Raw genomic sequence first — 12,371 nt, forward strand, 5'->3', positions numbered from 1 at the left:
GTTTTTCCAGGTAATTCTGTTTTTGTTTTTAACTTTATGTACACCTCCCCATCAGAGAGGGCAGTATAATACAATGCTCAGCAGTTACAATATGCTACATACACAATTCCTATGATGTGAAATTGGGCTACCTTTATATGAGAACATGAACATTAAAGGAGCAATTTCAATTCTACCCGTCTGGCAAAAACCGGACTGGCATTCAAGATCAGCCAGGCAGCTTACTCACCAGCATCTTGCACGGATCCTACTGTCTTGAATTTTAACATGTCCTTCTGAGCAGGTGAGGAGGGCACCTGCCTAGTGCAATGGAATCCTTTAAAAGTATTCAGATCAGGGTCTGATGATGTCTTGGACTGTTCTTTTAGTTGGTGGCCTGGGCAGAAATGCCATTCTAACTTTACCGCCAAGTGAATATAATGTGAAGAGGATACAAAGCCAGGAGAGGCCAAACTGTTAAATTTATTTTCCTATTTTAACTATTTTGTGTGGCTGAGAGGAGCAGGGGCTCCTCTGGCCCCGATAAGGAAAGCTTAGGTCGCTCCTGCCTTGGGAACCCAGCCATCTTCCTGCAGGAGGTGAGACTATTTCAAAACCCAACCCTGGGCCTTTCCTTCCTGGAAGCTATCTATTGCCAATCAAAATCAATGCTTCAATGGTCATTACTAAACATACTAAACAAAGATAGGCAGGATTCCACAGTTTTTAGGGCCTATTTTCAAAAGAATAAGGATGAGTATGAACATGTTGGGTGTAATATTTGGATTGGATTGCCAGCTCTGATTGAAATTCTTCTTACATCCCTCACCCTCAAACATTCCATCCAGTCAAACATCCTGTTTCCCTTTCTCAAATTTTCTAAGAACCAAAAATGTCCAAAAGAAATTTTTAAAATACACAATTTATTTTGCACGCCATGGTAATTTTTCTCCCTAGTAGCCCATGACAGTGTCCAGGGGATAAATTTATAGGCCCAGATTTTGTGGTAGTAATGATGGCAAAACTGTCAGTGTTTGCCTTCATTACTCCTCTGAAATCAATCAACTTCTGGAGTTTACACGTGTAGTGAAACACAGAAATTCAGAAGTTGCTGTCAATGTTTCTATCCTTCCCTTTCAGCTGCGCTGTGGAAGTCCCAGCAGATCGCAACAACTAGAAACCAATTAATTTTATGCTATTCATTATGAATGAAGCATAACTAGCTTAAAACACACATTAAGTTCATAATTACTGCTGAAAATCTCTGGCCCTGAAAAATTGATTTTATATCTCTGGAGTATCAGATTTCTCCATTATAATAAAAATAAATTAAATTTAAAAAAAGTTTGCTTGTGAGATTTCAGCTTCTACCTTAGTGCCATGTGTGTGACTCAATTTTTTATTTTTCACTCTGTAGCATTCAGCTAAAAGTGAAGAATAATCAGTGCATTTTATTTCCTGGTTTGATGTCTGTGAAAATTCATGTGATTAGCTGTTCACCCTGCTAGATGATATCACTGTTGCTGGACACCTGGAGATCCTCTTGACATGCCATCAGATTCAAACTAACATAGGAAAGGGAAAATCCAGACCAAATTGCATGGGCAGTTTTCTTTGAGGTCAGCAGTGACCACTATTGTTTCATCACAGGGCCATAATGCTTGAAAATGCCAGGACACTCCTGAAAAACTGACAACCTGATATTTGGGGCTGATGTTGGAAATATGAGCTGGTAACAATATTGTCCAAATGCATTTTCACATTCATAAATCCATATGGCAGGAAGGCAATGTTCAAATGATCTCCAAGCAGAATGATATACTTAAGATTTCCAGTGCACAATATTCTTAAGTGCTTTGAGTTAGAATAAGCACAGATTTGGATTCAGTTTAATTTTTATTTATCATCTGAAAACAATGAAAAGTGTTCTATTATAATGAAGCAAGTATTGCTCAGAGTTAATTATACATACCTATTTATAATCACAAATTGAAGGTACGTAAATGGATTTTGTTCAGCTCCAGTTGTTTGGCCACATTGAATATTGTAAATTTATATGATTGATTTGGAAGGATTATAATCCAGCCTTTTGTCTAGTTTTATTTATTACACTACAATAAATTAGTGAGTCTCAGCATTCACTTATTGTCTTAAATCTCTGTAGAGCACTTGGGATATTTTTCTTCATTTGGAGCTGTCAATTTGAGTTGTTTGTTCCCTTCACGAATAGAGGGTAGCTGTTGTGCTTTTAGTCATTGATAACCTAACTCAGCACAAACATGGGTTTAATACCGCACCACTTATTATTTTAGTCTATTAAATAACAGATATAAATCAACTCACCTGAAATGAGTTGAAGAAAAGTTCAAAGTGCATCCGGATTTCCCATGCTAATCCAGTGAAGGTATGTGGTACACCGACAAACACGATGTAATGCACTCCAAACACAAGCACAAGAACCAGGGTGGATTTTGCCAATTTTCTTAAAAAGAGATAAGCAAAATAATGGCTGTTATAAATAAAATGTTTGCAATATTACTTGAAAATCAGCTTCTGCCACCTTGATCCTGGTAGTTGAGTTATAATCATCATCCTTCTCCATATCTCCCCCAGAATTTTGGGTTTTTTTTGCAAACAATGACCATTACTGTCCATGGTTTCACAGTGGCTGATTACATTGATTTCATGGAATTCACTGAAGCATCAGTCACAGCTGGTGACTCCTTCTCCCTCAATGAAGCTTCTGTTGTTGTCTATTATTTCTACTACCAGCCCCAACTTAATCATCAAGGTGGTGGCTTCATTGCTAAATGCGACCTCAGCTTTTCCCTTTTGCTTCTGTCTCCTTGTCCTAGAAGCACCTCACCCTTTTCCGATTGGCATGCCTCTCATTCAAAATTCTCATTCCAAGTCCAACTTTCTTTCAAAAATTTCCTCTTTGCTGGCATTTTGGGTCATTTTACACCCCAAGACTTCAGACAACATAAGATAAAGGTGTAGGGGTATGCCACATGTCCCCTGAGCCTGCTCCACCATTCTATAAGATCATGGTTGATCTGATCTTGGCCTTAACTCAACTTTCCTGTCTGCTCCCCATAACTCTCGATTCCACTTTATTTCAAAAATCTGTCCATCTCAGCCTTGAATATATTTAATGACCTCCACAGCTCTCTGGAGTAGAGATTTCCTAAGGTTCACGACCCTGAGAAAAGAAATTTCTCCTTAGCTGTCTTAAACAGGCAACCCCTCAATCTGAAATTATGCCGCGTAGTTCTAGATTCTCCCATCAATGGATACATCCTCTCAGCATCTACCCTGTCAAGACCCCTCAGCATATTATGTTTCAGTAAATCCCCTCTTTCTCTTCTATACTCCACTGAGCATAGTACTTACGTGCTCAACCATTCCTCATAAGACAACCCCTTCTTCCAGGAGTCAACCAAGTGAATCTTGTCTGAACTTCCTCCATTACAACTATATCCCTCCCTAAATAAGGAGACCAAAACTCCATTCAGGTGTACAGTTGTACTAAGACGTACCTACTTTTATACTCCATCCTCCTTGTACATGCATGCTACCTTTGTGTGTTCATATACGGGGACAGTCAAATCCCTTTGTACCACACAATCTGAAGTGTCTCTCCACTGAACTAATAATTTGATTATCTATTCTTATCTAAGTTCCCACATGATACTCCAACCTCCAGATTTTTACCCAGTCACTTAACCTATTTATATCCCTTTGCAGACTTATTAGGCAGAATTTAATGCCCTCCTTTGTGGTGTGTTTGGTATTGGAGGGCATTTAATCAGGTGGGAGGATGGTAGGTGGGGATCCAATTAAGTCCATGGGGAGAAGGCTTGTTGGCAGCTGCCACTTAATGCTCACTTAAGGGCCATATTTCACTGCCACTGGTGTCTGTCCGGGGACTCACCATGTGGAAATCCTAAAAAGCAAATGCTTGTCGGGGATCCTTGCAGTTTTGGGGAGTGGTGATGAGGAGGAGGGGGGGTGGTGGTGATTGGTAGAATGGGGCGGGGAGCTCCTACTGGCTCTCCAGCCATCGGATGAGACCCCTGCCACCTACATTATATTTTGTACTTTCTGTCCTTCACTTACCTTGCTTTCCCACCTATCTTTCTATTGTCAGAAAATTTGGCAACAATACTCTCAGTCCCTTCATCCAAGTTATTAATATAGATTGTAAATAACTGATGCCCCAGCACAGCTCCCTGTGGCACACCAGCAGTTACAATTTGCCAACCTGAAAATGACCAATTTATCTAGACCTGTTTATTGCTGAAAAAATATATTTTGTTGAAGCTTTTCACCTTGCACTCATCATGACAATTGCAAGAATACCAATGTCAGGGGAAGCAACAGCTTTATAATGTAAGAGAAGAGGGTGCTGATTGGTTGGCAAGTGGACTCTGATTGGTAGAGGCGTTGCCATGGAGAATGCACCAGTTAAAGGTGACTGGAAGTTAACTGCCAAGCATTGTTTGAATTTTAAACTTGACTCTGATTGCTCAAGGCATTACCCTGAGGAAGCAACCAGCAAATGTTTGAGATGAATTACCCAGGAAGGGCAAAGTGAAGTAGACTGGGCACTTTTCAGGGCCAAAAGGGCCTTGGGGTTGTAAAAAAAAAAGCACAAAATGATCTGATCAGGGTAGCCATTAACCTGCAGGATGTCTTTGATGTGCCCTATTTCAGCTTGCATGGTGAGCAAATAGCTGGTGAGCATGGTGAGCAATAGAGGTTGCAAAAAGGCCAATTTTATAGCACGTATAATTGTAAGAATCCCAACGCATGTAACTGATCAGTGAAGCTAGGCTTGCAGTGGACCAGAGTAGAGAGCCCCCTGGCAGATTTCTCAACTAGTACGTAAAGGAAAGGGAGTTAATTTGACTGCTCCATTTCAAAGGTGAATTTCAGCACAAGATGGAGCCCATTAAGACATGCAAAGAAATTATTATATGCTGCTAAAGATTTAAACAAAGTAGCAAACATATCAATCACATACTGGAAATACACAGTGTCCAACATTAGATGTGATTTTGCTATTGGGCAACATTTGCTAAACAATCCTCAGTGCACTAAAAATTACACTGACAATCAACTTAAGATCATCAGTCAGGCTCGCTGTGGGGCACATTTGCGTGCACTTGAAGCTACATATATTAATACACAGGACCCCGTTCTTTGTAGACAGAAAAAAAACGTACATACTTTGCACCTGTTTCAGCTCAACAAAATAAGTGTTAGCCGTTCTCTGGTTCTTTCCCCAGGGCAATGCCTTGTCCAATCAGAGTCAAGCTGTCTGGTTTAAATTTCAAACAATGCTCGACAGTTAACTGTCAGTCACTATTAACTGTTGCATTCTCCATGGCAATGCCTCTACCATTCAAGTCCACTTGCCAACCAATCAGCACTCTCTTCTCATACATAATAAAGTTGATGCTTCACCTGACATTGGTATTCTTGCGATTATCCTGATGAGTGCAAGATGAAAAGCTTTGACAAAATGTCTTTTCTCAGTACTACTCAAGTTCTGTACTACCAAACGACTATTTGTAGACTCTGTTTCCTGTTAGCCTATCCTCTGTCTGTGCTAATATATTACCCTCCCAACTCAACACCCTGCTCGCTACATCCTCTAAAGAACTCTAATAAGCTGTCAGACATGATCTCCCTTTCATAAAACCACATGACTCTGCTCAATTATATTGTGATTTTCTAAATGTCCTGCTACTACTTCCTCAATAATTCATTCCGGCATTTATCCAATGAGAGCTGTCAGACTAACTGGCCTATAGCTTCTGCTTTCTGTCTCCATCTTTTCTTCAATAGGGGTATTACATTTGTGGTTTTCAAAGCTGATAGGACCTTTCCAGAATCATGGATATTTTGAAAGATCACAACCAGTGCATCTATTATCTCTGTAGACACTTCTTTTAAGAACCTAGCATACAGACCTTCAGATCTAGCAGACTTGTCATCCTTTTAGTCCCATTAGTTGGTCTAGTACTTTTTCTGTAGTGTTAACAATTGTTTAAATTCCTCCCTCTCTTTTGCCCCTGATTTTCTTTTAATGTCCTCTACAGTGAAGACTGATACAAAATATTTGTTAAAAGTCTTTGCTAATTCCATGTTTCCAATTATTAATTCACTAGTCTCATCATCTAAGAGACAAACGTTTACTTTAGTTATTTTCTGCCTTTTTAGGTTTTTTTTACTGCGTTAGTCAAGGTATTTTCAACATGAAAATAGATTAAGAGCAGAATTTTAAGGCCCCATTTCGGCAGGGATGGGGCCGTAAGATGTGGCGAGACATTCTAATCCTCATTGGCTTCAGCGGGAACATAAAATATGGCTGTCGTAAAATTTCACCCTAAGAGTTCAGTTATCACATTAGTTGTTTGCTCAAACTTGCTGTGTGCAAAATGGTTGCCACTAATGCCCACAAAGTAGGAACAACGGCCCTTCAAAAAAATTAATTGGTTATGAAGCACTTTGGGACATCCAGGAAAGGTAAAATATCCTAGTAATAACACACTCTTTCTTTGTAAGGGTGAATGGAGACAAAACAATCCTCAATCCTGGGCAGCTTTCACTTCGGGGAAAGTCTTCCACCCACCCTAGCCCTGCCAAGGTGACTGATGCACTTTGAATCCCTTGGCATCCAATCGGATGCCACAGGGCCAACATGTGCGTGTGCTGCTGCCTCGCCATCTAACAATCAAAGAGGATGGCACCACTGTATATGCATGCCTATTAACATGCCGCCAACCAGCCCAGAAGAAGAAGGAATCCCGCTAATCATCTATTGCCATCCCCCCACCTCCCACCATCCGAACATGCACAATGATGCTGCGTCAGGACAGGTAACACCAGCATATTGGAAAGTTTGTGCTTTTATGTTCAGCAGTGCCAGTATCAAGCCAGGTATATTTTGACATGCTCATACACAGTTTTATATGTGATATATATGCACACACAAAACATCTAATACAACTGAATGGCTTGATAGGCCATTTCAGAGGTCAGAGTCGATAATTCTATGAAATGTTGGAATTCAACATCGAGCACACTGTGATTTCAGGAATGCAAGTTTGATCAAATATTAATTGCAGGCTATTAAATGAGGCCTGAGAGGGATTGTGGAATTATTTACGAACTGTTATGCTTTACTGAGTTGTGTGTGTGTATAATGCAAGTCTCCATTCCTTTAAGATTTTGAGATCAGGGAGTCAATATTGGTCATGTAATTTCTGTTTTTAAATTACTAAGTGGTAAAAATTGGGGTCACAGATTGAGCCAGAGATGTATGCTGTCACGTCTGGAAGGAAGGGGTGTGTGTGTATGGGCTGGGGTGGGAGGGGGGTGCGGGGGGAGGGGGGGAAATGGGTGGTGGGGGGGTCGTTGGAGCTTTCTTCAATGAAAGCTAAAAAGTGCCTATTGATGAGTTCACTATTTCAAAAAAAAACTCTCATTGATTAAAAAAAGCCCATTCACTACATTTAAATCCCTAAAATCCCCGATGAAAACAGGCATTTGTATTCATAGTCGCACTTTAGAGTTTATAACCACTTGGAGCTGTCAATCAAACTATGAACTGACAAGCACCCCACTTTGATAATGAAGGGTTGTCAAATCAGTAACGCAGCAATAATCCTGTAACAATAACCCTCAGACTTATGGCATGGATAGAGTGAAATAGCAATCATTTTTAACACTGCAAACTGTTTTTTTTAATTTAAAGGGCAAGAAATTTAAACCCCTTGGCAGTTATCTTGACAGTTCCAATGAGTTCATGCACTTTTTACACACATTACTGTCTAATTTTAATAATCCGAAAGGGCACCTTTCCTCTCCCAAAGGTACCCCTGGATCATATTCAAAAGGGTACTTCACCTCTCCAAAAGAATTCCCTACCACTCCAAAGACCTCCAGAAGCTTTAGATCCTCTCTTACCAGATCTAAACTGCCCACACTGTGTTTTAGATATGCCACTAGCCAAAATCAGATCTGACTGAGGCAGCTGCACTTTAACATGTGCAGTTGACTCCATGATTCACTGATATATAAATTAGAAGCCACCGCCATTTTCCCCCCTCTGTGAAAATGGTGAGAGCCAGGTGTGGCGGCAGAACTTCCGGATCCAGGTTCCGGCGCCATTTTCGCAAAGACGGAGAGCCTCTCCATCCGTGAGTAAATTCAGGCCATATTGTCTTACTGTGCTAAAAGAAGTTGCTTTGAGACATGGCTGGCCTGTTAGCATTCCCTCTAGGAATTGAACATGACTGAGACAATTAAAATGGCTATGGAGAGTAAAAAAGCTACTAGAAGAGGGAGATAAAAGAGAGGATGAAGGTCTCTGTACAGGAGGCCATGTCTACCAAGATTCTTCAGGGAGCAATTATCTTACCTCAACTTTAGCAAGAACCAATGCCTCAGAAAGGTTTGCCCCACCAAAGAGGTCATGAGTGAAATTAACCAATTGCTTCAGCCACAACTGCAAACTCAAAGCAGAGCAGGGACAGCATTGCCTGTGTTTAAAAGGTGATTTTAGTCCTTAACTTTTAGGCTTTGGATCAGCCATGATCTTATCAAATGGCAGAGCAAGCTTGAGGGGCCAAGTGACCTACTCATTTTATTCCCACTTGCCAGAAATAAGCAGAAAGAGTGAGCAGAAAGATTTGCATGAATTGCAGGCTTCATCTGGGTGCAAGGTGGCTTTGACTGCATACAAATTGCTTTGCATGTTCCTCATTGGAACTCAGCCATTTTCATGACCCACAAAGGGTCCCTCATTGTGCAGTTAGTATTTGACTACAGGCAGCTCATCACGTAGGTGGATGCCCATTATCCAGGCAGAAGACACAATTCTTTCATTCTGTGATAGTGTTCAGTATCAGATGCATTTGAACCACCAAAGCAAGTCAAAGGTTGGCTACTGGGTGATAAAGCTTATCCATACATAACATGGTTCATGACTCTGATCCAAAACGCATGCACACATACACACCAGGCCCTCAATGAGAGCCATGCTGCCACAAGGAACATCACTGGACACATCATCAGCATTATAAAGCAACAATCTGGAGGATACCTGCAATACTCAGCTGAGCGGGTATCAAGTTTTGTAGTAGTATACTATCTGCTGTAGAAACTGGTCATTACGTGGAAATGGTCCTTGCCACCATCTACCAGCCTCTAGCCTTCTTTTCTCCAAGGAAAACAGTCCCAACCTCTCCAATCTATCCTTGTAGCTACAGTTCTTCATCTCAAGAATCATTATTGTGAATCTCCTCAGTACTCTCTCCAATGCTTCTTCAATTTAGGAGACTGCAGACAGCCTTGGAGGATGACTTTGAGCAGCTCTTGGCTTAGAGGGCCTGGACTGCAGTGGTCAGGGCTAGCTGGGTACTGGCAGAGTGGCAATGGTGGAAGCATGAAGGCTGACATCCTGAGACAGGGCAGTAGGTTCCTGCTTCATGGAAACACTGCCACTCTACCAGGATGGTGCTTCACCAATCAAGTTGGAGAACAGTTTTAAGGACTACTGTGTCAGTCCGAAGCCCATTTGATCAATAGTATCCACAATGGCAACAGCGTGAACTTCCACTGCAGCACTCATGCCTCAGATGGAAGCCGTTTGGGCTTCATTGGAAACTGCAACCACAGCCATCAGACACTGCATCATGATGGGTTCCACAGGTGTGTTAATGGAAGTGACCACCTGTTCCATATTTGAAAGTAGGGGCTGAAACTCTGTGCAAAACCCTGCTCCTAATTGGAGCTTGGCTCCTCCACGTTCCTCGACATTGAGAACAGGCTTTCTGGCAGGATTCCCAATATGCCAAGCATTTGGCGATATACACCCATCAGCCTTCATCATAACTTGGGCCAAAGTCCTTAACTGTTGATATGGACCACAAACACTAACAGTTTTGAGGGACAAAATGGTCTGTTGCTGAGCTGAAATTTTATTTTTACGTAGGATATGCAACACAAAATTAAGCCATTTGGCTCAGATGGTTCATACTGGTAAATGACTTGTAATAGAGAGAAATAAGGAGACAAAAAGAAGTTAATAATGTAATTTAAAAAGAAAATTACACTTTTAATCTTTGACAACAATTAAAAGCTGAAGGTATGAAACTCCACCCTTGTTAGTTAGCCAAGGCAGTCTTCCATCTTGTAAGATGATGGATTGCTCCAACGGTGCAGTGCCAAATTTTGAGGTGCAGGTGCTCTAAGCAAATGTGTTGGCCATATAATTTCTAAATCTTCTATTATGTTGGTTTCCTATATATTAATCATTTGAGTTCCCAAAGATCAGTAAAACTATGCTTTTTTTAGTGAAAAATATTAGTGCCAATAGGCATTTCATTTCAAACCATGTGGTATTTTGAATCATTTGTCTTTAGCAAGGCTAGAATTTAAATTACGCAACAGTTTAATTATTTCATTCGAGCTTATTAAAAACATGAATTACAGGAAACATTACTTACTTCTGATGGGGGATGGTATATAGAGGAGCAACTGCTTTTCTTGATTTATATTAATAACCTAGATCTAGGTGTACTGGGCACAATTTCAAAATTTGCACAAGATGCAAGATTTGGAAGTATTGTGAACTGTGAAGAAGCTAGTGATAGACTTCAAGAGGATATAGACAGCCTGGTGGAATAGGCGATACGTGGCAGATGAAATTTAATGTAGGGAAGTGATACATTTTGGTCAGAAGAATGATGAGAGGTGACATAAAATAAAGGGTACACTTCTAAAGGAAATGCAGGAGCAGGTCCTGGGTGTACATATGCATAAATCATTGAAGGTGGCAGGACAGACTGAGAAGGCAGTTAATAAATTATGCTGAATCGTGGGTTTTTAAAAATAGGGACACAAGAGCACAAAAGCAAGTATGAACCCTCAAAACACTGGTTCAATAAAAAGGATGTTTTAGAAAGGGTGCAGAAAAGAATGGTTCAGAGGATGAGAGACTTTAGTTTTTTTTTATTGTCCATCCCTAAACGTCCCCAGAGGGCATTTTTAAAAAGAGTCAACCACATTCCTGTGGGTCTGGAGTCACATGTAGGCCAGACCAAGTGGAAATCCCTTCCTAAAGGACATTAGTGAATCAGATGGGTTTTTACAACAATCGATAATGCTTTCATGGTCATCATCAGACTTTTAATTCCAGATCCCAGGTCCCCAGAGCATTACCCGGGGTCTCTGGAACACCAGTCTAGTGACAATACCACTATGCCACCACCTCTCCTCGGTCAGAAGTAGGTTGAGGGGAGATTTGTTAGATGTGTTCAAAATCATGAGGGGTCTGGGTAGCATAAATGGGGAGAAACTGTTCCCATCGGTAGAAGGTCAAGGACCCCAAAGTAATTAACAAAAGAATCGGAGGTGACATGAAGAAAAACATCTATATGCAACAAGTGGTTTGGAACTGGAAGGCACTGCTGGAGCATGTGGTGTAGACAGATTCAATTGCAGTTCTCAAAAGGGAACTGGATAATTATCTGAAGAGAAAAGATTTTTTTTACAGGCTACAAGGAAAAGGTGGAGGAACGTGACTAGCTGAGTTGCTGTTGCAGAGAACTGACTTCCGATTGCCATCAATGAGCCAAATCCCCCTGCATGTGTTACTCATGGAAACAGGCAGATTCAATATTGGAGGCAGTAAGGATTAAAATTAACACCAATCTTACAGATTGAAAATCCAGTTAGCCGATTAATGGAAAAGATTCCACTGAGGTCAGTGGAAAGAAAAACAAGTAAGGCGTATAAGATCATAAGGAATAGGAGCAGGAGGAGGTCATTCGGCTCATCGAGCTTGATTCGCCGTTCAATAAAATCATGGCTGATCTGACTGTGGCCTTAACTCCATTTCTTGCCTGCCTCCCCACCCCACATAACCCTCAACTCCCTTGTCAAGCAAAAATCTAACTCAGCCCTGAATACCCTCAATGACCCAGCCATCACTGCTCTCTGTGAAAAAGTGGAGAGTATTCCATCACACTCCTGACTTGTGCCTTGCAGATGGTGCAAAGGCTTTGGGTAGTCAAGAGGTGAGATACTCATTGCTGGGTTCCTAGACTCTGACTGCTCGTGTAGTCACAGTATTTATATGGTTAGCCCATATAAAATTTCTCAGTCACAAAAGAATTCCAAAGAGGAGAAATTTCTCCTCTCTCCTTTGATGGGAAACCCCTATCTTTAAACTGCAGCCCCTAGTTATACATTGTTCCATGACCTCCCAGCATCTACCCTCAGAAATAGGCAAGTGAAGCATTCACCCTAACCCTCAGATGCCAAGAGGGTGACTCGCCACCACATTCTCAAGGGCAATTAGCGCAATAAATGCTGGA

The 12,371-nt window shown here is 41.1% G+C and overlaps 1 protein-coding gene across 1 annotated transcript in view; it reads right to left on the bottom strand.

Annotated features, from left to right (window-relative positions):
- LOC121284854 (parathyroid hormone 2 receptor-like) overlaps positions 1–12,371 on the bottom strand; it is a 205,272-nt gene that overhangs the window by 27,417 nt on the left and 165,484 nt on the right. Inside the window, exon 11 of the mRNA XM_041200675.1 lies at positions 2,323–2,461. Within this exon, the coding sequence (XP_041056609.1) occupies positions 2,323–2,461 (139 nt within the window). The remainder of the gene's footprint in view (positions 1–2,322; positions 2,462–12,371) is intronic.

This window comes from Carcharodon carcharias, chromosome 12 (genome assembly GCF_017639515.1).
Source record: "Carcharodon carcharias isolate sCarCar2 chromosome 12, sCarCar2.pri, whole genome shotgun sequence".
Taxonomy (NCBI): domain Eukaryota; kingdom Metazoa; phylum Chordata; class Chondrichthyes; order Lamniformes; family Lamnidae; genus Carcharodon; species Carcharodon carcharias.